The following is a 27,327-nucleotide window of genomic DNA, read 5'->3' on the forward strand; positions in this document are numbered from 1 at the left end:
TCACTTGTACATAGAGTTTACTCTTGTCAGTACAAGGTCATCTAGATCATAATAGTGCATATAATCCCTTGATCTAAGATAACACAATTATCTTATATATAAGTGAATTGAGTTTGATGCTGCTTTCATACTTGTTCTATGTATGAGTATGTGAGCATGTATTGGCTCTGACTAGTTATATATGGAGATAGGTGTTAATCAAGATGGAGTGTTAATCAAGATGGAATTCGTTACCGTAAGTAAATAGAGATAAAATCCTATATCCATTTAATTGTTCTTAATGAATTCAAGTTCTTGGCCAGGATAGATAGACTTAGTTAGAAAAGAGTTTCTGATAGGAAAGTCTTATTAATTAAGAATTAGAATTAAAATGGGACATATGATTCTAAGCAAAAGAGTTTGACATGAACCATGACTCTAGTTGGAATTGAAATTTTGTAACAGAGAAATTTTAGTGCATGGTATGTATGATCAAGGTTCATGAATTAGAGAATTAATTCATAACTAATTGGATAGTCAATGTGCATTATGCTAGATGTCAACCATGATTTATGAGAACTTAAATGAAAAGGGAATTTCATTTTAAGTTTTGAATCTTTTCAATAATATTAAGGAGTTAATATTAGTCTCATTGCTAATTAGTAATAAACTTAGTAAGTCACACACATAAGAGCATTATGATCAAAGCAAAGTTAATTTGATTAATTAATTAAATGGTCTAATTAATTAATTGAATTAATAAATTTAGTTTGTAATTAGATTACAAAGTCCCTAGCATGACTTGAAACTAAATTTACTAATGAAAGTATTCAAGTTAATATTTAAAGTATTTGATGTTTAAATATAAACTTGATTAATCAAGCTAATGGAAGAGAATTAATCTTGATTAATTTAGAATTAATCTTGGCCAAAATTTGAAAAGTTTGACTTGGTGAAATTTTAATAATTTTTGTAATTTTGACTTCATAAAAAATGGGAGCAAAAATGATTAATTATTATTATGAATACTAATTAATTAAGATTTAATTTCTTAATTAAGGATTAAGGTTGGCAAGTGTACCAATCAAAATTAGAAAACTCATTCAATGGTTGAATGGTTTATGAACACTTGTAAACTTAATTTTTATGAACACTTGTAAACTTAATTTTTATGAACACTTATAAACTTAATTTTAATTAAGGAAATTAAAATATAAAGGAAAGGAGACGAAGAAAAATATCATCTTCTTCATTTTTCTTTCTTGGCCGAATCTTCTTCCTCCCATAACCAAAGAATTGTTCTTCTTCCTTTGCTTTAATTCAAGAAGTTTGAGTGTTAATCATCTTGAATTAAGTGTTTGAGAAAACGTTAAGTGTTTGAGAAAACGTTTCTCTACTCTTCCAAATACTTGTAGCCAAGAAAATCCAAAAGCTCTTCTTCCATCAACATTGGCCGAATCACAAGGAGGAAGGATCAAGGGTTCTTAGTTGATCAAGGTGCTTTGATCAAAGGGCTTACATGGACAAGTTAGAGAGCCAACACTTGATAGTTTCACTACCCAGATTGGAGGTGAAATTTTGATTCTGCGCCTATTTGAGTGAGTTTTTCCCTAAACTCTAACTTGTTAGAATTTAGAGATTTTGTTTTCTAATGGCTAATTAGGCTTGTTAGCGATTGAGAAACATGTTTTATGACCAAAACTATGTGTTTTTGTAATAGTATAAAGAATTTATATATTGCATGAAACCTAAAGATATAAAATTTTAAAATTGCTAACCTTGCACCCTATTGGGCCCTAAGGTGCATTTTTCTTTCACAGGTATGGCTATTCCTGTGATTGTGGCTGCTCTTCCACCTGAGCAACCCTGGGTCTCCTACCACACCTTCTAGGAGCTGAGACCTTATTCTATGCCCATATCTTATCCAGCACTTCCGGCTCTTGTGCGAGGCAGTTATCCTTCCTCTACGCATATTTCCTGAAACCCAACTATATTAGTCCACAAACCAAAATAATACACTATTCATAACTATACAATAAAAAACACACACAAAACACACAAGGAAGAAACTAGAAACACACACATAGCACACAAGGAAGAAACTAGATGCAAGGATAACAAATCAAGGACGAATATGGACCCTACACTCCTCATGCGACCTCCTAAAATACTCTTTTTAAATTCCTAGATGTATACTTTCCTATAAATTTAGAGTCTAATCTCTGATACCAACTTTGTTACAACTCAATTTTAAAAATTCAAAAAATTCAAATTAAATATCATAATATTTAATATATTAAAATATTATAATTTACACATAAAATAATTATTTAAAAATTTAAGATGTTACATCATTCTTCCAAAGATTTTACTAATAGTTAAGGAAGAAATTATACAATACATCTGTGATTCTATATAGAATAGTCTATATAGAATGACAATTCAATTAACATTAAACACATATGTATAAGCGGGTCTATCACAATTATAATCACCATGCAATTTTTTTTTTATCAATTAATTTTAATAATCATAATTATTTATGTATTAATTTTATACTAACTTATCATTTCACGTCAGTTGCTTATGTGAAACACCGCACTGCAAAATAACTCTAGTGAAGAGCGCAGGCTGTGCAACACGTTCTTCAATGAATTTGTTTAATATATATATATATATATATATTCAAAAGTCACGAAATTCAGAGGGGCTTGATTGAATAACGGTGCAACGCGAAGTTGACTTGGACTAATTCGTACTAATTCAACCAATAAGACAATTTTACAAGTATTAAAGATACCTATTTTGTCCAATTTTTAACACAATTTGAATTGATTTTGTTTTTATTGACTCAATGTTATCGTGCCAAACGCGTTTCAAGTCTATTTATTAATAAAAATGGATTTAAAATAAAATTTATATATTTATTTTTTAAATTTATAATAAATTAAATCTAAATAAATTTTTTAATTTATTAACTCAATTTTATAGACTTTTTTTCCCTGAAAAAAGAATGCACTCTACGTATAATTAAATTACACATATGCAAACTTATCTTGAAATATCTCTCAATAATAATGTTTCGAATTCTAATCTCAACTCCTTTACTTTTAATGCGTATAATTTACGGAGGATAATTAACTTAGACTCCAAAAATTAATATTTAACATCTTAAGAAGGTATAAATATTAATAAGATAAAAAATTAATCTATTCTTTTTTAAGTATTCAAATAATATTAATAAAAATTAAAAATTATAAGGGTAATAATTATTACTATATATTAATGTCATAGTAAACACCCCTAAATAGCAAATTAAATTATGCTAAGATTGTGGCATTGACGTGTTGGACATGATTGAACGAGTCCCACTCCTACGTTGCAACAATGAGAATTGGGTAATGAGTTGGTTTTCATTTGTCGCTCTCTTGAAGCTTGCCCCTTACGTTGGGGCTTGGCTTTAATCATGCATGTTTCCTTCTTCCAATAAAATGCTCCATTAATTAAAATACTTAAATAATTAGTTGATAATTATGAGAGTTTCTCCTTTTTATTAATTAGGGTTTGATTTCATCGAAACCACTTTAAATTATTTATTTTAAACGCTTCAGATTGATATAGAAAGTGTATCCTAAAAATCATTTAAATTGAGATCAAATCTCAATATATAAAAACTAGTAGTAAGTAAAAAAATATTTAAATAATTTTGAAATATTTATTAATGAAGTTACTCTACATATATTTTACATGTTTAAAGCTCAATTACACCCACATACTTGTTAAAGAAATTTAATTTAGTTTATTTTTAACTTTTTATCTAATTTAGTTTAAAAATTTTAATTTAATCACAATTTAGCTTAAAAAATAAAAAAAAAAAAGAAATTGAGTTTCTTGATTTTTAGAGTTTAAATCAAGAAATTAAGAATTTAGTCTCAAAATCAAGAAATTGAACATCTTGACTTTTGGTTTAAATCAAGAAATTTAGCTCATAAATTTTAATTCTTAGGCTAAATTGAGCTTAAATTAAAACTTTTGAGATAAATTGGACAATAAGTTAAAAATATACTAAATTAAACTTCTCAATAAGTACAGAAACTAAACTAAACTTCTCAATAAGTACAGGGACTAAATTAAACATTTTACCATATTTTACCAATATTTTTTTTTTAAAAGAGAGAGAGAAGCTCATTGCCCTAATATAGACAGACTGTTTGCAGATAGAAGATTATTATGCCGTGGAGTTTAAGATTGAATTTTGCAATGTTAATTGATGAAAACCAGAACTTGTGAAGATTAAAGAACACGCCAAAATGTCATTACGTGTGAGTATTAATTATTCTCTCTTTGCTTTTATTGGTTTTAAAGGATTAATTAATTAATTAATTAATTAATTTGACCTCTTATATCTCCAAATGGTAGGAAAATAAATGGTTGAATAAAGAGGAAGCTCCACTTGCACCAGAGGGCAGCCAATGCATGCATGAGCTGCTTTATGTCTCTATTTACTAATTAAAATATTTCAATTCAAGAGAGAAGGTGAGCTTCTTCTTGTTCACAAGCAATAGGCTAACTATAGTCCTATTTCGAGTTGGTCTTGGCGACTTTGGATGTGTTAGGACAACTTTGAATGAAACTACTCAATTCTGATTCTCTACAGTTTTCTTTATATTCATATTGAGGCGATAACATATTAGGTATTTAATTTACTTTGTAGAATTTTAAAAAAAATCAAATGAACGAGAGACATATAAGTAAGAAAAATTCATAGATTCATTGCTTTAAATTTTTAAATAAAATTTTAAGTTGAATGTACTGTCAAGTCCATGAGCCTGTTAAAAAAGATTATCTCCAGATACTTTAGACTTTCAAATCTCTAATAAGAATCAATTAAGACATAAACATAATTAAAACAATGAGTATATTGATTTGGCATGAATCTCATGCCAAACATTTGGGGATTGCTGAATTTATTTATATATATATATGCAAGGAAGGGCTTATAATAGATAAACTATTATATTGAGAAAAATATAATAAATTTTCACCTTCTTCCTTATTTTCTTTCTTCTATCTAAATAAAAAAAAATATATCTTTTCAACTTTATTTTTCTCTTATTATTTTCCTTCTTCTCCTTTTTTTTACCAATCCAAACAAGGGGTAAATGATTTGTAATTATGAAACCCAGAAAATTATTTTCCTTCCATAATTTGCAGCATTTAGTTGACTACAAAAGTTGCAGAACGTTCTATTTACTTCAATATTGCACATCTAGCGATATCACAATCCAAATTATTGATTGTCACATTACAAACTAACTTGTACGTTGTTTCAAAAAATAAAATAAAATAACTTGCACGTTTTCTAGAAGGAACCATATTTTCCTTCCGCATCTAAACATGACTATCATGAATTAAAGTTGATGAGTTGTTTTCATATATAATTTAAATAAAAATAAAATTATTTTTTTAGTAAATTACAGATATTTCTTAACTCACTGAATTATACCTAATTTTATTTGCGCTGAAAAATTCTATTATAGATTTAAATTGTGACTCGACTTAAAAATTTTATACTGCGATTTAATTAAAATAAAAAGTGAAGTATGCGGTGATGGCGGAGGGTATAATATAGATATTGTATTATTTTGTCATTTGTTGTAAATTTATGAGATCCTCGAAAAATGAATTGAGATTAGAATATTAGTATTCTGAGTAATTGTAATTTATGATATTTTTTCTCTTATCTTGTCTGTGAATATAGACTTTACGATCAAACCATGTAAATTTTGTATTATTTTTTTTCTCGTCTATATACTGTGTGATGGTGATTGTGTGTGAGCTTTAGATTTATGTATCTATTATAAAATTTTTTATAAAATAATTATTTACAAAAAATGTATTACTTTACATAAAATTTATGAGAATAAAAATATGAATTTTGTAAAGTTTAATTGTTCTTTTTCAAACAAAGCAATCCTACTCTGTTTCAAAGAATAAACATAGAAACTAAAAAAGAAATATTGTATCCTTTAAATATGGGGAAATTCAACAATACTCTCAATGCATAATCTTTCACTCAAAAAAAGTGAATTCTCTATTAAAAGAAATAATGTTATTCACTATTATTAAGCAGAATTTAAAGTTGATAATTTAGATCTCAAAAACAGAATATATATATATATATATATATATATATATATATATATATATATATATATAATGTGGATTCTGGGTTCATCAATTATCAATCAGCTGTATATTATTTTTTGGAATGCCAGAATATTTAGTAAATGGACATAGTAATTAATTAATCATTGCTATATTATTTTGAAAAGTATATTATTACTATAATGACTGTTGGTTGTCATTATCATATTCTATCTATAAAAACAAAGCACTGAAAGACATATGCATGTCTCACAACGTTTGGCAGATTTCACTTAATTTTTTTTTATATAAGCAATAAAATTATTTTATTAATAATCGAGGAAAAACTTAATATCGTCGCTTCTTTTCTGATACATTCAATCTAAAAATTTAAATATTAAATGAAAAAAACATAAAAACTTCAATATAAAATGTTTAAGAACTTGTTCGTTTATAACTTTTGAGATAACATTTTGTGTTTTAACTTTAACTAAAATAATATTTCTTTTATTTATATTATTTAATAACACAATATTTATATTAATATTTAAAAATTAAAAGAGCGTGTTTCATAAGAAAATATTATTTTCTTTATACACTTAAAATCTTTAAAGTAACAAGAGGTTGTTACCAAATTTATTTTGTTAATATCTTTTTTTTTTACAAATTAAATATAAAATTACATATATTAATAAAATTTTAAATTCACCCAATCTATTAATTCGCTTGCTTAAGGACTTTTTGCCTAATATCTTCAATTAGCAATGTCATGTTGAGATAAGAAGATCCCCCAACTTCTATTGCTTTCTTTGCAATCTCTCCAAGTTCTCTAGCTCTTTTCCTTCTTTCCTTTCCTTCCTCTCCTCCATCCATTAGGTTCTCTACTGCCCTTTTCACTTCTTCCCTCTTAACAGGCACCCCAAACTGCTGTCCCTCTTGCCATTTCTTAGAAAACTCAGCCCCCAATCTCACACCAATTTTCAGTACTTGAACAATGAACCTTTCATTATAAAACTGCTCAGCGAATAATGGCCATGTTATCATTGAGATGCCTGCACACAAACCTTCCAACGTCGAATTCCAACCACAATTTGTCAAGAATCCTCCAATGGCACGATGTGATAAGATTAGCACTTGTGGCGCCCAGCCATGGATCAGAAGGCCTCTTCCTTTTATTCTGGTCTCAAATTGTTCTTCAGATATCCACTTCTCAATCTCTTTTGCTCTATTACCTCTTCTTATAACCCAAATGAAAGGTCGGTTAGCTGCTTCCAAGCCTAATCCAAGCTCGATCAGTTGCTCTAATGTGAGGTTACTGAGGCTTCCAAGACAAACATAGATTACAGAGTGTGGTGCACAATTATCAAGCCATTTCAAACACTGGTTTTCATCTATTGAGGCCTTGTTGCCTCTTTCAGCCTGATCTAAGTTCTCCTTGTTGCATTGTGAAACCGGTCCAACACACCAAACTTTACCACCTCTAACTTTTCGAAATTCATTCACATACGCCCTTTCCAATTCCTCAAAAGTGTTAACCACAACCCCATATGCTGCTTGCTCCATTTCTCTTATTGAACTACGAATATCTCTAGAGTCACTCATTAGGACAGCATTAGGCAGTTGACCCTTTGTCAACACAACCCGATCAGGCAAACCAGGCACCACAAACGGCTCGGAATCCAACAAACTTTCATGAATTTTAGCAGCAAGTATATTGTGCGTGCACAAAAGAGAAAAACAACTGGTCCCATCAAAGACAAGCCTTGGGATTTCAAAATTCATAGCAGTCTGATGAGTCCACGCTACATTTTTATCAGAAATTATGCAACTTGGAGGAGGCAGCAACTTACTAAGCATTTGTTCCACTGGTGCTTGAAGCATATTAATGCCAATTAGTAGATTTTTGAACAAGTCACGCGAAGGGAGGGTGTCCATGCTTTCACACCCTGGAGGCAAGCCTACCGCTTCAGAAGGGAATGGAACTTTCAGGAGTTGGATTTTAAACCCTGATTCCACTGCTCTTTCAATAACCATCTCAAACCGAGCAGCATTGAAGGGAGTGGTGATTATGGTAACTGTAACACCATGTTGTGCCAACAGTCTAGCCATGTCAACAAGGGGAATCATGTGGCCTAGGGCTAAGTGGGGAAGCAAAACAAACTGAATCAGCTGGTTTCGAGAAGCCATTATAATTGGGGTTGTTGCAGTGGCAAATCAAATATGCAAAGGAAAATCTGCTGCTGTCTTGAGACAATCAGACCCCCAATCTAGAGTGGTCTTTAACGCACTTTTGCTTGGTTTCGGCTTTCATCCACCTTCCCAGTAGGCTTCCTTCAATTCTTCCAACATGGGAAAATAGGAAGCAAAAGTTTGCTGAACTTCATAAGCTTGGCACAAGTTACGGTAGCAAGGATGACATTTAAGGCCATTGGTATCTAAATCCAAATGCTGATCACAGTTTAAACATTCATCAAGTAATTCCCCAGATCTCTGACTACCAGTTCTTTTTCCCTAATTTTAATTTTGAGGTCATAACCATCAAAAATCATAGTCAATAAACAAAAATTTAACAGCATGCAAGGTATTTTCACATATCATTGACTCAATTGGCTAGTGTTCAAGTCATTGGGTTGGAAACAATAAATTAATCTTGTAAAATCTCATGTTCTGCTTTGGTGACCCAAAAAGAGAATGAACCCACGACAGGAAAAAACGAGTGCAATAAACAAATATGGCCAAATTCTTAGCATGAATGCTCTTTTCTTCTTGTTGTTGTTGTTGTTCTTCTTCTTCTTCTTCAAAAGGGCCAAATTCCAAATATGGCTAAATTTTATTAGGTTATATAACCAATTGACCAAAACCCAGACAGCTAATCTCCCAACATCACTAATCTAATTATTAGTAATTGACATTAACTTCCAAGATTGCATGAAAAAGCAAGAACAAACAGTTTGCCTACATAAAAATTCCAAAAACGCAGAGAAAATCAAAAGAAATTACCGGTTTGGTTGTAATTCCCTTACAGCTCTAGATTGAAAGATGGGAAAACAAATCCACAGTAAATCTCCAGCTCTGCCTCATTTCATAACTTATTTAAAATTTCTGCCGCAAAACAAAATCTCATGTTATTGTTTCTGAAAATTTATCCTGATGAATACAAATTCTAACAGAAGAAACATAATATATTCTAGCCAATAATTAAAAAGAAGTAACAATTAATGATTCTTGTAAATACCATTAGTCAATTAGACTGGTGGTTGAATGGTTTTTTGCTGCAATTTCAATGAGTACATGTTGATGCTAGAAACTTGGAGTTCAGGATCAGATTCACACAATAAGCTTTATTTCCCACCTTGACTTTCAGTGCATTCTTGTTCTTGCTTTGAGTCAAGAATTTGTCCATTTGGGAAAAAGAAGATACCATGAGATATTTAAGCCCAACCCAAGTGAAGCCCATTATAGGAATTTAAAAGAAACTAAAAGACTTTAATTTAATGAAACTTTAATTTTTTAAATTAAAATTTACTTTATTAATAATTATCACATGAATGGATAAGATTAGATAATAATAATAAAAGATATCATTATTATTCCTTATTTAATACAAATAAAAAATTTAATAATTAAAAATAATCTAATTAATTTTTTATTATAAAAAAATAATAAAATTCAAAATATTTTAAATTGAAAATTTTGTTTCTATAATAAAATTTAATTTTAATTTCACTAGTGAATAATTTTAAAAGAGTTAGATGAGAATATTCAAATTCGAGATTTTCATATTCCCTATATTTTTAAGACGTAGAAAAATCAATCAGACTACCATAAATTAATTTTATTTATTTAAACAGAAGTCTATTATTATTATTATTATTATTGAACATGAAGATATACTCATGCACAATTTCTTTAATCAAAGCATATGCTTTGAGGTGACATTATATGGTAATGATCATTAGTGTTGTCTCCTCCATATAGTTTGAGTATCTCTTTTTGAACTGGAATTTCTTTTATTTTATAACTTAGAATAAGACCTTTAAACCATACAAAGGAGAGAATCAATATCTTAATTAATTCATATAAAAAGAAAGATAGTTATCTTAATAAAGAGTGGCTCAACAAGAAAAGTTATCATTTTTTAATGCTATAAATTCACTATTAATTTCTTGTCTATATCATTTCTCACCAAACCTCTGTTTGCTTGCCTTTTCTGCTTTTCTTTTTTTTTTTTTTAAATAATAATAATGATAAGCTATAAGAAACATAGTATTTTGATGGTAAACAATAAATAGCAATTTTTTTTATAGTTTAATTATTATGAAAATCCCTTTAAATAACATGCTTAAGGAGAACAAATTTTAAATAAATTTTTGTTTAAATTTAATTTTATTTTTACAAATTAGATTGGGATGATATTTTTTAATAAGTAATATTAAAAATATTAGTTTTTTTAACATAATATTAAATAATAATAAATTATTATGTTTGAAACTTTAATTTTTTAATGTAAATTATTAAGTGAGCAATTAAGAATTTTTTTTTATATATAAAAATAGTGATACAAAATTAGGATTAAAAACAATAAAAATGTTAACAAACAATTTAAAGCTAAACGTTGTATGTATAAAAATTTTGATGGAATTATTTATTTTAGTTATTAAGATAAAAAAAAATTAAGATTAAATTGAAATAAATTAATGAATAATTTAATTTTTGAATAATTGCAAATAAAATATTGTGAATGATTTTGAATTTAATTTTTTCAATAAATTTAAATTCAAAATCATTCACAATATTTTATTTGCAATTATTCAAAAATTAAATTATTCATTAATTTATTTCAATTTATTTTCAATAAATTTAAATTATTAATTAAAGAAACTAAGCATAATGTAAATATAAATTCTTAAATATGAGATAAACTATAATAATTAAAATAAAAAAAATAGCACATAATTTTTTTTTAAAGTAAAAAAACACAATGCATACGGATCAATTATAAGATTATATCACTTTTAAAATCATAATAATTTTAATTTTCTAAATATATTAATGACTAAATGAACTAAAATTAAATAAAATAATTAAAATGTTTAATGAAATTAAATTTTAGAAAATTTTAATATATACTTTTAAAATAAATAAATAACACATAAATTAAAAAAAAAGTAAATTACCCTAACTATTAATCACATGTGATTTTTTAATAAAGTAAAATTTTATATGACATTGACAATTTCATATATAAATATTATACTATTCAAAAAAACAATGAAAATCATTAACATTGATAGCCACTGTTACACTCAACAAATCAATCACAAAATTAATGTAATTATTGTTCATCACCAAATCTTATGTATCACACTGTAATCATTGTGTCTTCTTCTTCTTCTTAATTATCAGCTCATTTGTTTGATATTTTTTTTTTAATATTTTACATATTTTTTAATATTTTAAATACTTAAAAAAATTGATGAACGAATAATATTTTCTTAATCAAAGAGATAATTTTAAGAAAATAATTTTTACTTTTTAAAAGAGAAAATTATTTTTTATTTTTTAAACTTTAATAATCTCGTTAACATATGAATTATATTATTAATTTAATATTATAATCAAAAAATAAAAAATATTTTCATAAAAAATATTTTTTAAAAATATTTTTTATATACAAATTATTTGATGTGAAACAAATAGAATCTTAATGTCATTTATTTATTTTCAATTGAAACTTTAAAATCACATTAATTTTTTTTCATTTTTTTATGAAAATAGCTGTTCAAATTCATATGAAAATTAATTCATAAACGATTAAATTAAATATTTACCTATAAATTTATATATTTTATATATATATATTTTAATTAATTTTACACTTATATTGATATAAAATATTAAATCTAATTATTTATTGTTAAACTTATTATCGTATGAATTCGAATTTATATTAAATGCATTACTTCTCCGTTATCTAATCCATCCAACTTAATCATCAATATTTTCAACAGATGGATGAAAATAAATTCATCATAATTAATTAACTAATTGCCTCTTATACTTCTAATCAACTTGGAATTTATTTTACAATGTTGGTATGCTTGCTCGAGATTTGTTAAACTTAGAGAAATACTAAAAAGAGAAGTATACATTCTATTCGAATGGAAATTAAATGTGGAAGGCAAAAATTTAAATTGTCATCTAATTATTATGGTTAATAAAAATTTATAAATTATATTTTTGTTAATTATAATTAATATTTATTTTTATAAATAATGTATTTTTATTAATTTTAAATAATTAGAAAATTTTAATAAAGAATGTGTATAGAAATTATAATCGGCATTTATTGCAGTATTTTTTAGTAGTTGGTTAAGAGATTAATTTTTAGGGTTTAAGAGTTAAAGAAATAAATTTAAATTTTAAGAGTTAAGTGTGTGTAGATATATTTTTAAATTAATTAATGTTTTAAAATAATAAATTATAATTATTAATAACTAAAAACTTTGACTCTAAAGAGATAAAATAAATATAGATAAATTTTTTTACTAAAAAAATTAGATTTTTTTGTTTGTTTCAATATTTTTAGAAGTAAATTTGATAAAATTTTTTATTCCTAAATTTTAAAGGAAATTTTCAGAAAAAAATTAATAAATTTAGTAACCAAAATTAATATTTTTAACACTTAAAATTTTATAATCATATCACAAATAAGCAATTTTTATTTTTTATCATTTTTTTTATTTTCAATGCAAATGATCTATTTTTAATTATAATTTTGTTTTAATTTTTTTTTTATTGAACTAAAATATAAATTTAATATGTTATGTAAAAATTGGTTGGTAATATTGTTTTTTGTTATAATGAAAAATATGAAAATCTTTAAAATTTAAAAATTTTAATATTATAAAATAAAAAATTAATTAATATTATTAAATTATTTAAATCAATTATCTAAGAAAATATTACTTTGTGACATTAATTTTAATGAAATTAGTTGATGAAAGCAAGGCAAATAATTGATGTCCTTCAACTACCACTACACTTGGCCTTTCAAGGTGGACCCAATAGCTTTTCACATTACAATCATACAAGCACCAAATGAAATGAAGCCTCCACTGTTCTAAACTGTCATGCCTGAATTCAAATAGGAAAATTTTGATATATTCACTTGTGAAAAATAAAAGTAATTTTTTAAAAGATTAAAATATAAAATTTTCATAAATTCAGTTTATTTTGTGAAAAATACTTTTAAAAAAATATTAAGACACTTAAAAAAATATATTATTGAAAAATATATTTCCTGAGCAAATTATTTTTTATTTTTTAAATTTTAATAATTTTAAATATGAAAATATTTATATAGATATAAGATAAATGTATATTATTAATTTAATATTATAATTAAATAATAAAAAAATATTTAATTAAAAATATTTTTTTATATATAAATTATTTTTTTTGAAACAAATAAGTCAGGTGGTATTAGTTTTTCGAATCAAGAATTATAAAATTATTTTTCAATTTATTAAAATTTAACATAGATAATTTGCATTGTTTTTGTATATAATAAAAGTAATTTTTTATAATTAAAATTAAATAATTATATTAGAAAATGTTTGTTTAAAATGATAAAAAAATTATTATAAGATAAACAAATAACACATGTTAAAAAATTTTAAAAATAAAATAAAAATTTAAATATATTTTATTATGATTTATTTTAATTATGAAAGCCATTTTTTAAAAAAATTTTGAATTAATAAATTATTCTCTATTATTAGCCAATGAACACATTTTCTATACTTTCCTTTATTTTTTTAAAAAATAGAGCACGAGTTTTTTTTTAAAATATAAAAATGAAAATAAAAAATTATTTTTTACAAATGAACAAACCCTTATTTATTTATGAAAAATAATTAGAAAAAAAATTTATTCTAGAGGATAAGAGGAAAATTAAAAAAAACACAAATTTATATTAATTAATTAAATATATAATTTTTTTTTGTAAATTAATACAAAATCATATTAATAATCATTTTTTTATGCACTATGCCAATTTAATTTAAAATAAATAATTTATATCAAAATTAAAAAATAAGATCGATAGATTAGAAAAATGATTTTTTTTTAATTTTGCAATAAAACGATATTACAGACTATTTTATAAAACATTAATTTTACTTTGTTTAATCTAATAAAAAACATTATTTGCAGCGAAATTAAAGAAATAAAATTTAGATTTATATATCTGTAGGTAAAATATTAATCCTGAATTTAGTTATAAAAATAAAAATAAAAATAAACTTAAAATATGAATATATAAATATTTATATAAAATAAATAAATTCTAGCCTGTGGCGAAGGAGGAATGGACCAGAAATATCCTGAAATAACAACCAAATGATTTTTTTTTAAATAAATGATTAATTTTAAAATAATAAATTATTATTTAATTCTTCAATTAATATTTATATTTTTAAAAATAAATAATTTAATGAATTATATTTAATTTATTTGACCTCTTAGTTTATTTTTATTAATTTATTTATTAATTAAGAGATTAAAAAATGGTAAATGAGGGAATAAAATTATTAATAATAGTAAGAATTGAAAAAAATTAAAGGATAAAAATATAAAACAGATAAAGTTTAAAGAAATGTGAGGGTTAAATAATAATTTTTTTTTTTTATTTTGAAAAAGAAAAGGGAGATGATGAAAAGGGTATTTTCGACTTTCCAACTCAGGGCTGGAGCAAGCAGCTGATTAGTCTTATACATTTGAAACTTAATCCAAATTTGAAGCTTCTCTTCACTTAATCACTATCTCTCCTCTGTCCTCTTCCCTTGTCCTCTCTGTCTTGTCTGCGTCACAGTCCATTTCTCTCTCTCTCTCTCTCTCTCTCTCTCTCTGTGTCAATGCATAAAAGAAAGAACCACCTTCCATTGTCACCCTGATCCTTTCTTTAACGAAACTACCTCTCCGCAAAATAGAAAATGCGGCCTTTGTGGCCGTTCTTGATCTTGGCAGTTCTGCTTTCTCTGTCGGTGGTTTACTGTGTTACTCTTCTTCCTCTTCACAGGGCTTTTCCTTTGAACCACCCACTCGAACTCGACCAACTCAGGGCTCGGGATAGAGTCAGGCATGCCCGCCTCTTGCAGGGCCTGGTTGGCGGAGTCGTCGACTTCTCAGTTCAAGGAACTTCCGATCCTTATCTCGTCGGGTAATTTTGTCATTTGCTCTTGTTCTTTGATGGTTTGCATTGATGGGTTTGTTTGCAATGGAAAGTTTAGTCGAATTTTTGCTTTTTTTGGGTTAATCTTCATCAACATATATCAATTAATGCTATTTCATAAATTTGCGTTGATTGGTTTATTTAGAATTGATAAATTTGGTTGAAGGTTTTTCTTTTCCTTGATTGGAGTAGCATTTTTTGAACATGCTTTTTCATTCCTACAAATACACGTGCTCTTTACACAATAATAAATCGTATAAGAAAAGTAAAGAAAAGGAATGAGATTTTAGTTCACGATGGTTTGTGGAAGCGAAGATGGATTGTTTGCTTATCTAGTTTTCTTTACAATTGTTTTTTCTTTTTTTCTTAGAAAAAAAGTCTTTGAGAATTGATTTAGTTTGGTATAGTCAAATTTACTGTTTGATCTTTATCATCTGAAATTGATTGGTTATAATGTGATTTATATTGTATGCAAAAATTTGTTTGGACTAATTTTGTTTTTGCTCTTCTTTCGCTGGGTGCCCATTTCAATCTGGGTCGATGGATCTTCAACGCCCTTGTAATATATCTGTCTCGGTTCACTTCAGTTTTTGTGCTGTTTCATACTTTCTTTAGGATGAGATTGATTGCTTGTGTTTTTTTTGTACTTAATTATAGGCATTAACTATATTATTCTTGGTTTCTTGTTTTGTTTTAGACTCTATTTTACAAAAGTGAAACTGGGCTCTCCTCCAAGAGAATTCAATGTGCAGATTGATACAGGAAGCGATGTCTTGTGGGTTACATGCAGTTCCTGCAGCAATTGCCCACAATCCAGTGGCCTTGGAGTAAATCCTGTTTCTTTACCTTGTTATTAGTCCTTGTGCCTAATGAGTTTTTGTAGACTAATAGACTAAAGTTCAATTTCATGCTTATACTACGTTTTCAGATTCAGCTCAACTACTTCGATACTTCCAGCTCGTCAACTGCTGGGCTAATTCCATGTTCACACCCTATTTGTACTTCAGAAATTCAAACCACAGCAACTCAATGCTTCTCTCAGAGTAATCAGTGCAGTTACTCATTCCAATATGGAGATGGGAGTGGGACAACGGGTTATTATGTATCTGATACATTTTATTTTGATACTGTATTTGGAGAGTCCTTGATTACTAACTCTTCAGCAATCATTGCCTTTGGGTAAGCTCTTCTAACTCATACAAGAATGGAAGATGCGAAGTTGAATGGATTTTACAAGAATTACTAGGTTAAAGAAGGGATAGGTGGAAGAGTTAAATATGAAGCCAATTATATGCATATTTCACTATATTCTTTCAATGGAGTATATCATATTGGCCTGGAATTACCTTGATCACTGGTTGCAGCAATGGGCTTTTTAATATAATCAGTTTAGTACGGTACTAAATATCAATATCGTTACCAATTTTAGCACTAAGACGGCCTTTTTTACCATAACCACTTCAATGCTTTAATGGTGATATGCCTTTGTCCTTAAATGACTGTAACTAGTGTCATCCTGCAACGTTATTGTTGTTGGGCTATTTGACAGTATAAGAAAGGATGCATCTGCTTTCTGCTAGTGCCCCTTGTGAGAAAGTGAATTACATGCTTCTTATGCTTTTCACCCAACTTTTCTCTTATATTTGTCTTCATTTTTGTTTTGTTACTTGAAGCTTATTGCTCTATGTGTGGTGTTGGAAACAGATGTAGCACCTACCAGTCTGGGGACTTGACTAAGACAGATAAAGCAGTTGATGGAATATTTGGATTTGGCCAAGGTGATCTCTCCGTCATATCACAACTGTCATCCCATGGGATAACACCCAGAGTATTCTCGCATTGCTTGAAAGGAGATGGTAGTGGTGGTGGCATATTGGTTCTTGGTGAGATTTTGGAGCCAGGAATAGTTTATAGTCCCCTTGTGCCATCACAGTATGTCATTTTTCCTTTCAAACTTTTCCTTTTTCTAACAGCCTTCTTTTGTTTCTTATTGAATTTGTAGTAAGTTTGGTTGCATCCTCAAAATTTTCAGGCCTCATTATAATTTAAATCTTCAGAGTATTGCTGTCAATGGACAATTGTTACCGATTGATCCGGCAGCATTTGCAACATCAACTAACCGAGGAACTATTGTTGACTCTGGAACAACTTTGGCATATCTTGTGGAAGAGGCTTATGATCCTTTTGTCAGTGCTGTAAGTAATTCACTGTTAATGTGCTTACAAATTGTTGGACTAATGTAACTAAATTAACATTTCACCTTATGAATCAAAGCTTTCAAGTTACAACAAGCAGTATTGCTTGACGACTTTAGAGATAGGGACCCATTTTTGTATCTTTCTGAACAAGCTGGAGCTAGTGGACTAGGTTTCTGTCAGTTAACCGTAATTAATTACGTGGTGTTTTTATTCCATTCTAAATGTACTCTTTGCTTAAGTTCATTGGTGAGAACTTTAGATCTTATGCTAGAGTGGTTATTTTCTCTCTCATTTTATATTTCTCTGTGCTTTTCAATTTGATGTGATATAATCATCCAAATCAATCGTTGAAATTTACTATATTTGCTCTTTCTTCTGATTTTTGTGAGAATTAGTGGCTTTAAACTGGTGAGAGGTTGGCTGGTGAGGCTCTCATCTGATTTTTATTTATTCTTTCAAGAGTTCACATTGCATAGCAAAGATAATTTTTATTTATCTTTTTGAGAGCGAGAGAGAGAGAGAGAGAGATTACAAGCTCTCTTAACAGGTAATATGACAAGCTTTCTTAACAGGTAATATTCAAAATCTATTGTCAGGCTGATTAATAGTTATAGTATTAGATTAATATGCAGTAAAGTTATTGAATTAGAGTAATTAGCTGAAAATTTTTAGCATTGCTTTCATTATGCTGTGATTATGAAGTTAATTTGCTTATTGCTCATGCAGGTAACTGCTATGGTCCAACCATCTGTGACCCCCACAGTATCTAAAGGAAACCAGTGTTATCTAGTCTCCAACAGGTTTATTCTTCTATCTTATTTTCAAGTTATTATTCATACTTATGCTTGACGTCAGAAAGGTTTTGTGGTCCTGGGCTCCCAACTTCTTCCCCTTGAGAACCAAAGTAATATATATTTCTGTTTCCTATGCAGTGTATCTGAGGTATTTCCTCCAGTCAGTTTAAACTTTGCTGGTGGTGCATCTATGTTGTTAAAACCGGAAGAGTACCTTATAAATCTTGGTTTCTATGTAAGTTGTTCTACATGTTGGCTTTTGGTTATTCATTTTTCCCCTAACTATTAAATTAGAACATGTTTCTTGGAGTGCTATGGCAATGCCATTGCATAAAGGATAATAGATCTCAACTTTGTTGTGGCAGGGTGGAGCTGTGTTATGGTGCATTGGTTTTCAGAAGGTTCAAGGAGGAGTAACAATTTTAGGAGGTTAGAGACAGGAACTTTCCTTCTTTATATAATAGAAGTGTACCAAAAGAAGTTCTCAGTCATTGCATCAGAATTTATTTCACTTTTTTTCCCTCCTTTTTCTTGGGTTATCAATTGTCAGCATTCCCTGGAAAGAGCTTTGCAACAAACTTCTGATCTTTTCTATAATTGAAATAAGACTTCTAATTACCTTCAATCATACCCTTTAGCCTCTGAAATCTTTTGAGTTTAATGACTTTGTTTCTTTGGCATGCAGATCTTGTTCTGAAGGATAAAATTTTTGTCTATGATCTGGCCCGTCAACGAATTGGATGGGCTAACTATGACTGTAAGTGTGATATATGTTTTCTTCTCCCTCCTTCTGGTGCTTTTGTTTTTTTTAACCCATTAACGTGTTCCACTGATACATTTTATTCTTTTCTGTCAGGCTCATTATCTGTGAATGTCTCTTTAACTTCTAGCAAGGATTTCATCAATGCAGGACAACTGGGTGTGAGCAGCTCAGCAAGAGACATGCTGTTCAAGCTGCTACCTCTGAGCATCATGGCTCTCCTAATGCACATATTAGCATTGACGAATCTCAAGTTTTTGTAATTAAACCTCAGGTTTGAAGTTCAATTCTTTGTCCTTGTTGGACTTGGCTTAGCCGGCTTTTATTCATGGCAGTCGGCAAGGCTTGTGATTACGGTGTTAGCTGTTTTTCTGTTACATAATTCTTCTCTAGTTCCGATTGCTGGTAATTGGGGCACCTTTTATTCTTCAAATGGAAAAAATTTCAGCATTCTTTGTAAAGGAACCTCCGTCTCGAGTTCTGTCAGAATTGTAAATTATTTTTGCATTGGGTTGGGTGCTGTATCATTACATTGTTGTTAAGTAGAAGGAAACATTTTGTCCCAGGAGAAAACATATCTTCTGTGGTGACAAGCTTTTGGGATTGGTAGAGATATATAGAAATGATATCGTCCAAGCTACTCCATATTTTCTCATTTTCTCCTTCTTTGTTACTTGTTGGATAATTTGTTTAAGTGTTCATTTTTTGTGACGTTTTTGTTTTCATTCAAGATTGTAATTCCACGTTTCTCTGATTATAAAAGCCCAAATGAAATGCATGAAGCTTAGCCACTACATTGCTTTTTTAGCTTTTGGATGAGTAAACATCTACTACTTTCCTTTCATTAGTGAATTCATGTTGTATGTTTTTATATTGTTTATGTAAATTTGTATTCATCTTATTCTTATGGAAAAAAGTGGGATAAAACACCCATTGGAAGGCAACCAATTAAGCTACCAAATCAAATATAAATCACCAATCGGCCAGCCAGAGGTTGCAGTACTGGCTCTGCAAATAAATTATGTATCTCACCAGACAGAGAGCTTATGCTTTCCCAAGGATTGTGGTTTTGAAGCAGCCCGCAACTTGACATCATTTGCTGGGAATGCGGATGACGCCCAACCCGAGCTGCCTTCTTCTTTTTGGAATTGTTGAAGCTTCATATGGATGAAAATAGCAAAGCTCATTTGGCAGAGATTGATGTCCAATCATATGACCAAATTTGGTTTAATTTGCATGATTTTTAATATTTTTTATCTTTATATGATAATTTTAAAATTTTAAGGGCTAAACTGAATTCAAACTTTCTTTAAGGACTCAGTTGAATTTTTTAGTATACTGCGAGTCTTTAACCTGTAATTTTTTAAAATAGAGGTGTTATAAACGCGCTACAAATGCGGGTGGTATTATCAGTAGCCTGACGCATTCTCGTAGCAAAACGGCCGTAACCTCCTACGTCCATGCAAAATCCCCCACGCCACACCACACTTGAAACTACAGAGCCTTCCCCCCTCCACACCCCCTCCCTGGTAATTGTCGTTTTTGTTTTGGTGTCGGGTAACTGCAATTGCTGAATCGGAAACAATAATGGCGGTTCCTTCGATGGTATCGGCGACGGCTCCGGCCTCGCTTTACGTTGGGGACCTGCACCCTGACGTCACTGATGGACAGCTCTTTGATGCATTCTCCGAGTTCAAGAGCCTCGCCTCCGTTCGCGTTTGTAGAGATTCCTCCTCTGGCAGGTCTCTCTGTTATGGTTACGTCAACTTTATCTCTCCACAGGATGGTAATATAAGTATCTCTGTATGTGTTACTGTATATCTCTCTATATAAATGCCTTTTTCATCTTATTTTCACTTTTTTTTTTAACTTTTTTAGGAGTAATGCTGATTGATTTGTGATTCTTGATTGTTATTGTTTCGTGGATTTTTTTTCCTCTCTTTTTTGGAATTTTCTGTTTGGTTCACTGTAGAGGAATTGGAATGTATGCAGTCAGTTGAGCTCGAATTTCGTGGTTTTTGAGATCTCTTCTTTGTTAATTGTAATTTCCGAAATGTAGGGGAAGAAGCGAAATTAGAGGTTTTCAGTTGTATTAGATTTTCTTTTCCCTTTTGAATTGCAATTTTGAATTTGATTTATTTTAATTGTATTATATTGTTGGAATTTTTTTTTCTTTTTAAATCTTGCAATTTTGCAGTTATATGCCTCTTAAATGTTTGAAGAAACGAACAATTTTTATTATTTTGAGTGATGAACTCTTTTTTTATTAGTATTTTCAAAATTTGCTTCTGAAATTGTATCGTCGGCATTACTCTCTTTGGCTGCTTGGGATTGCAGAAAGAGTGAAAAATCATACTAAATTGAACTTTATATGATAACTTGGCTAGGTTCGTTAGGTTAATAACCTGATAATCAATGGTTAATAGTAGAAATATGCAGGGAACTTAAAGATTCTGAATCACACATGTTGCTTATTTTGTATCTATTTTTTTGATCGGCCCTCATTACTGTATATTATTTGTGGATCTGTTTCATGGAAAATAAATGTTAGTAAAGCAAAGGTCCGTTGCTATTGCTAGATTTTGTTTGGTAAGAAATAATAGAGAACCTTTCCTGATGCCAAGTCTTTGGTTGTTTTATTGAATTGAATTTTGTTTTTATTGGTTGATATTGTGCTGAGTACAAAATTTTTTCTAAGGTCCACTTCCAGAAAGCGTGAAGAATTTGGTTTTTATTGGTTGATATTGGCTCTCTTTTTAGTTATATGCCCTCTCTTTTCTGTCTTAGTTGCCAAATTCGTAGGAAAAAACAAATCATAGTTTGAATGTGGTATGGGGCATTGTAGTGAAGTTTCTGATGAGCATGGTAAAGAGTAGAAAAGTTTAGTATATAATGTTGGTTTTCATCCTTATCTTGAATTTTTTGTTAAAAGAAATTTTTTGAAATTAGCTACACTTATTCTTCTATTAATATTTTCTCTCTGTGATTTGAATAGCTATCCAGGCTATTGGGATGATGAATCACACTGCCTTGAATGGAAAATTCATGAGGGTCATGTGGTCACACCGTGATTCTGATACAAGAAAAAGTGGAATAGGAAATGTGTATGTTAAGGTATCTTGGAATTGAGCTTCCCCTCCTTGTTTCCTCCCTTTTCTTTTGTAGTTTTGATTGTGAATATAATATTTGTCTTCTATGCCAGAATTTGAGTGAGTCAATTGATAATGTGGGGCTTCAAGACTTATTTGGCAAGTTTGGGACTATTATATCTTGCAAAGTTGCCATGAATGAGGACGGGAAGAGTAAAGGCCATGGCTTTGTTCAGTTTGACTTAGAGGATTGTGCAAATTCTGCCATTGAGAAGTTAAATGGCTCCATTGTTAGTGATAAGCAGATGTAAGGGCTACTCTTTTCTGTGTGCAAGGTCCTAGTTTTTCGTTTTCCTCTTAATTTAATTGTGACATGAATTCATGGTTCAGATATGTCGGAAAGTTTGTTAAAAAGAGTGATCGAGTTTTGCCAAGCCCTGATGCTAAATATACAAATATATATGTGAAAAACTTGGATCCTGAAATCTCAGAAGAGGTTCTGCTGGAGAAGTTCGCTGAATTTGGGAAAATAGTCAGCCTGGTGATTGCAAAGGATGAAAATGGAGTCTCAAGAGGATTTGGTTTTGTCAATTTTGATAACCCAGATGATGCCAGATGGGCCGTGGAAAGAATGAATGAAACAGAACTTGGTATATTGTACCCCTATGTGACCTTAATTGAGGATGGGAAACAATTATTTAATATTAAAAAGTGTTTTTATTTTTCAAACTGGGTCAAAGCTTCTGTCTCTCTATGTCTGTACTTCTTTTTTAAGCCCTCTTATTGCATCTGTGTTGAGCAGGTTCAAAGGTTCTTTGTGTAGGAAGGGCACAAAAGAAAGCAGAGCGTGAACATATTTTGCGTAGTCAGTTTGAAGAAAAACGTAAGGATCATATCATGAAATACAAGGTAGGGCTATGGCTAGTTCTTCTTGATTTATTTATTCTGTAACCTAGGACAGGTTGCAGATTTCCAACTTGTTCTACAAATTATGCCAGTTTCAGATGTGTAGTGGCTGAATGATACAACTACAATAGCTATAACTAATCAAATTGAGAAGTGATCTCATGTTGTAGTGACTAAGATCACTAGAAGTCTATTCAAGACTCTTAACAATGGGCAATCTAAAGGACAAAGGTTTAATGGTAGAAGAATAATGATAGGATTATATCATAAGCCAGGAAATGACTTTCTAAGTTAAAGTATCAATTTTGGATGGCAGCTGTTAAGAAAGATTTGGCCTTATTGCTACAAAAGATTAAGAAGAAAGAAAGGAAAAGGAACTCAATCAAGATGATAAAGGTCCAAAACCTGACATTCCAGATATCTCCCAAGTACTCCCGAACCAGCACATTCCAGATTTCTCCAAACTACACGAACACTATTTTCTGAATAATAGGAAAACAAGTCATAGCCAATAGGTGAATAATTAGTGCCTCTTTATAACAAAAAGTGTCTCAATGCCTGTGCATCAATTTTTTTCCTTTCCTTTTCTTTTCCTTGAATAAGCATTAATTATGCTTGAATTGTAGGGTTCAAATGTATATGTGAAAAACATCGATGATGAAGTCACTGATGAAGAGCTAAAAGAACACTTCAGCCAATGTGGTACGATTACGTCTGCAAAACTTATGAGATATGATAAAGGAATAAGTAAGGGGTTTGGATTTGTATGCTTCTCCATGTCTGAAGAGGCCAATAAAGCTGTGAGCACCTTTCATGGTAAGTTTAGAAGAAGCTTTTATAAATGGTAAAAAAAAAGAGAAAGGCTTGGACATGTCTTGTGGTAACATCTGCTTTTGTGCTTGCTAGTCTTTTTGAAACAAATTCCAACACCATTATTTGGAGAATTATGTTGTAATCATTAGCACATACATGAATGTATGAAAAATCATAAATTCAAGTAACACTTAAATTTTTATTGATTTAAGTTTTTACCCTTAGGGCAGTGCAAAACATGGATTACTACACTTCTTATTCTTTGAATTGTCTAATTACATTATAATAATAAGGGATATCATGCGCCAATCGCTTGATTCATTGTTTATTGTAGGGCACCCATTAAATATTTATGATGATAAGAGTCAAGTAAGTTGTGAGCTCAAAGAGTCCATACAGCTCTTGATTACGTTCCTACTTGAGTATTTTTATAGGTTCATGGACACTGATCAGGTGGATTGTTGTGTCCATCATCTTAAATCTGATGCACAAAATAATATATTACTTCTTCCATTTTCATGTGTGTGGCAATAATGCATGCGAATAACACTTATGGAATTGAGGCTAGCACATCAGAAGTTCCTACTATGAAATGTGACTGGGCAAATTAAGTAAGCAGTAATGTTTATTTTATTTAATCTACAGTGCTGAGGTAGGAAATTAGTGGAAACTTATTGACATAATGGCCAATAAAAATATATAGAAATAAGATTTGCTAGAATCAGAAACTTTAGAAATATTTCTATGATATTTCACATGGCACAGTAGTGATTTTGCAGTGTTATCTAGTGTGCTTCAAAATTAGTGAGGTCTCCTTTTGGAGTTGCCTAACATATCTTTTGCATGGGAATTCAACAGGTTGCATGTTTCACCGCAAGCGACTGTATGTGGCTATTGCTCAAAGGAAGGAGGATAGACAAGAACAATTGCAACTGCAATATGCTCACTGTATGGCTGGAATAGCTGGACCTTCCACAGCTTTTATTCCTGGTGGATATCCTCGCCTTTACTACACAGCCCCTTCTGGTGTTGTTTCACAAGTACTGCCTGGGCTGATGTACCAACCTTTGGGTATGAGGCCAGGATGGAGGGCTAATGGCTTTGCTCCTCCAACCAGACCAAACTTACAACCATCACAACTTCCAGTAGTGAGTACCTGTGCTCTTCTAACCTCTACTACTCAATGAAGCCTTGTTTTATCTACTATTAAAGCTGCACGCTACTTTTTATTTTCCCTCTTCATTGTTTACTTGTTTCTATGGCACCATAAATAAGTTTTTCAGTGCTGAAAAAATGCACTCGGTGGTCAGCACTAGCGGGCTTACTTGGGGCTCCTTGATATTTCCTGCAGATGTCTAATACTCAAAGACAACACAAGCAGAACAGAGGACGGATAAATGGCCATGTTTCCCCCCTTGGTGGTAATCACTCTGTCTCGTATATTGAACAGCCCACCCAATCACCAACTTCATCAAAAGGTCCAAGCAACCAGGTTTTGCATTTTTTTCGTTTTCGTTTTCTTTTGTTTTCATATACTGAAGTTTTATGCTTTATGTACTACTTATTTCCTATATCTTTGTGCCCTGCTCTATTTAACAGGAGAAAATTAATTTTGTATCTGTGTTATTTGATGCCTATCTATAAATAATTTGTGCCTGAAAAAACTTGGACAATGACGTGAAATGATGGATCAATAATTATGGTTTTCAATTATTACGAAGATCATTTCATATTTCTTTTGTTAGGTTCAGTAAACATGAAACAGAAAATGCCAATGGTTTTAGTCATTTGACGACAAATGGCACACAAACTCGCTATGTGTAAAATACTTGCATGTGTGAATGAAAGAATAAGGACAGGGAATATGCATGTGCAATGAATGTTTTATGAATTCTAATCTGTATAAATCATTTGTCTGCAGCGGCCTGGGCAGGCTAAGTATGTACCAAATTGTCACACTCGTGAAGTGGGCAAAGGATCTGGAGTCTTATCTGCTGTTCCCACTTCCCTCAGCCCTGTGTCTCAAGGATCAGAGATGCTTAATAGCATGCTAGCTGCTGCTTCCCCTGAGGAGCAAAAACAGATTCTAGGGGAGCAGCTTTACCCACTCATTAAGAAACACCAGGTAATGTTGGTACAATAACTATCAGTTCTTAAGCCCATCAGGAAGACTGTTGTTTGCATCTATAATAAATAATTGTGTAATATAATTAGTTGTAAGTTCCAATATTTTTTTCTAGTTCTCTAATTCTGAGAAATTTAATTTGGACGATAGAACTGGTTTCCTTCGAGGGAGGGAGATAACAGCTAAGTGGGTTACTCATGATTAAAAGAGATGTTTTAAGGTCAATATAGAATCCATATTGCACTTTTCTTAATACAAAATTAAAACTAAATGAGCGCATACAAGGAATCCTTAATTCTCAATACATGTCTTTATGTTCTGAATGTGTTCTCAGGATACAAATGATCATGACTTTGATACCAACCCAAAATAAAATGTACTGCGTGTATGTTTACCTGCAGCCTGATCTTGTTGCAAAGATTACGGGAAAGCTTCTGGGGATGGACAACTCAGAACTGCTTCTATTGTTGGTATCGCCAGAGTCTCTGGCCGCCAAGGTGGAGGAAGCCGTGCAGGTGCTGAAGATCACTAAAACAAAAGTATCTGGTCAAGACACTCCTCATCCAAGCTATCTTTCTGCATAGTGACAGGGTAAAAAGTCTAGAGGTTGTGGTGCGGCTTGGCTCCTTGACAGCAAAATTTTTGACACTCAACACAAGTGGATCTCCTTTTTTCTGTACTTTAACTTCAAGTTTTGCAGCACAGGATTTTGTCAATTCCATGAACTGTTATATTTTGGTCTTATTGAGATCTATCAATAAGAGTTGGGAAAACTTTCGTATTGTGTTAGTAACGTTGGTAGCATTAGCTTGAAATGGGATTTTCTTTTGAAACTAATTGCTTTTGCAATTTTTTCCTTTTTGCCCTTTTTTTCTTGCTGGATATTGAGTTCGATTGCATCTAGAAGTTGATAACTACGTACTGTTGCTCAAGCTCATGCATCTAGCATTATTTTTCCCCTTTTTTTTTTTTGTGATTTATTTAAGCTCGACATCATTACAGGGTAGTTTGGTGTTGAGCTAATGTTGAGAAAATCTTCTTAAATATATTATTTAGGGAGTATTAAGAATTTAATTGAAGTTAAATTTAAAATGCTTTATTCATAAGAGCTCTAAAATAATTAAATAATTTTTTAAAATGAGTTTTTAACATTTTTTTTGGTTAAAGATGGAACACACGCGCATATAAGAATTAATGAAGGAATGTGCATGTATTCTACCATTCACAAAAAAAAAAAAAAAAAACACAATGTTCAGGGATGTGCACTTGTCTGGTGAAAAA

The 27,327-nt window shown here is 30.1% G+C and overlaps 3 protein-coding genes across 5 annotated transcripts; 2 read left to right on the forward strand and 1 right to left on the reverse strand.

Moving 5' to 3' along the window:
• Nucleotides 1-6,731: 6,731 nt before the first annotated feature.
• Nucleotides 6,732-9,526, reverse strand: LOC110632682 (UDP-glycosyltransferase 73C12). 3 transcript variants are annotated; one of them, XM_058143592.1, is made up of 3 exons: nucleotides 9,362-9,526; nucleotides 9,127-9,228; nucleotides 6,732-8,574 (listed from the first exon to the last, which is right to left on the reverse strand). In XM_058143592.1, the coding sequence occupies exon 3, from the start codon at nucleotides 8,311-8,313 to the stop codon at nucleotides 6,844-6,846; it is 1,470 nt and encodes a 489-aa protein (XP_057999575.1). In that variant the 5' UTR covers nucleotides 8,314-8,574; nucleotides 9,127-9,228; nucleotides 9,362-9,526; the 3' UTR covers nucleotides 6,732-6,843. The 3 variants fall into 3 exon arrangements, with proteins under 3 accessions (XP_057999575.1, XP_021636685.2, XP_021636686.2); XM_021780993.2 differs by having other exon boundaries at nucleotides 6,732-8,637; XM_021780994.2 differs by having other exon boundaries at nucleotides 6,732-9,228.
• A 5,408-nt stretch (nucleotides 9,527-14,934) lies between these two features.
• Nucleotides 14,935-19,920, forward strand: LOC110649172 (aspartic proteinase 36). The gene is made up of 10 exons (XM_021803621.2): nucleotides 14,935-15,349; nucleotides 16,059-16,188; nucleotides 16,290-16,540; nucleotides 17,066-17,293; nucleotides 17,394-17,556; nucleotides 18,286-18,359; nucleotides 18,492-18,588; nucleotides 18,719-18,782; nucleotides 19,039-19,110; nucleotides 19,210-19,920. The coding sequence occupies exons 1-10, from the start codon at nucleotides 15,123-15,125 to the stop codon at nucleotides 19,374-19,376; spliced, it is 1,473 nt and encodes a 490-aa protein (XP_021659313.2). The 5' UTR covers nucleotides 14,935-15,122; the 3' UTR covers nucleotides 19,377-19,920.
• Nucleotides 19,921-20,615: 695 nt separating this feature from the next.
• On the forward strand, nucleotides 20,616-26,835 carry LOC110649173 (polyadenylate-binding protein 7). Its single transcript, XM_021803623.2, has 10 exons — nucleotides 20,616-20,899; nucleotides 22,109-22,227; nucleotides 22,316-22,509; nucleotides 22,593-22,852; nucleotides 23,005-23,111; nucleotides 23,735-23,924; nucleotides 24,780-25,069; nucleotides 25,273-25,413; nucleotides 25,843-26,046; nucleotides 26,448-26,835. Exons 1-10 carry the CDS (start codon nucleotides 20,701-20,703, stop codon nucleotides 26,628-26,630), a joined length of 1,887 nt encoding a protein of 628 aa, XP_021659315.2. The 5' UTR covers nucleotides 20,616-20,700; the 3' UTR covers nucleotides 26,631-26,835.
• The last annotated feature ends 492 nt before the right edge of the window (nucleotides 26,836-27,327 follow it).

This window comes from Hevea brasiliensis, chromosome 3, assembly GCF_030052815.1.
Source record: "Hevea brasiliensis isolate MT/VB/25A 57/8 chromosome 3, ASM3005281v1, whole genome shotgun sequence".
Classification (NCBI taxonomy): domain Eukaryota; kingdom Viridiplantae; phylum Streptophyta; class Magnoliopsida; order Malpighiales; family Euphorbiaceae; genus Hevea; species Hevea brasiliensis.

What these genes read in the sequence shown, in the direction of transcription:
- LOC110632682 (XM_058143592.1), bottom strand. Translation starts at nt 8,313, where the DNA reads ATGGCTTCTCGAAACCAGCTGATTCAGTTTGTTTTGCTTCCCCACTTA.
- LOC110649172 (XM_021803621.2), top strand. Translation starts at nt 15,123, where the DNA reads ATGCGGCCTTTGTGGCCGTTCTTGATCTTGGCAGTTCTGCTTTCTCTG. An exon ending in TCAGCAATCATTGCCTTTGG is followed by an intron (nt 16,541 to 17,065) that starts GTAAGCTCTTCT and finishes TGTTGGAAACAG; the next exon opens with ATGTAGCACCTACCAGTCTG. An exon ending in ATGATCCTTTTGTCAGTGCT is followed by an intron (nt 17,557 to 18,285) that starts GTAAGTAATTCA and finishes TTGCTCATGCAG; the next exon opens with GTAACTGCTATGGTCCAACC.
- LOC110649173 (XM_021803623.2), top strand. Translation starts at nt 20,701, where the DNA reads ATGGCGGTTCCTTCGATGGTATCGGCGACGGCTCCGGCCTCGCTTTAC. An exon ending in ATCATATCATGAAATACAAG is followed by an intron (nt 23,112 to 23,734) that starts GTAGGGCTATGG and finishes CTTGAATTGTAG; the next exon opens with GGTTCAAATGTATATGTGAA. An exon ending in AACCATCACAACTTCCAGTA is followed by an intron (nt 25,070 to 25,272) that starts GTGAGTACCTGT and finishes TATTTCCTGCAG; the next exon opens with ATGTCTAATACTCAAAGACA.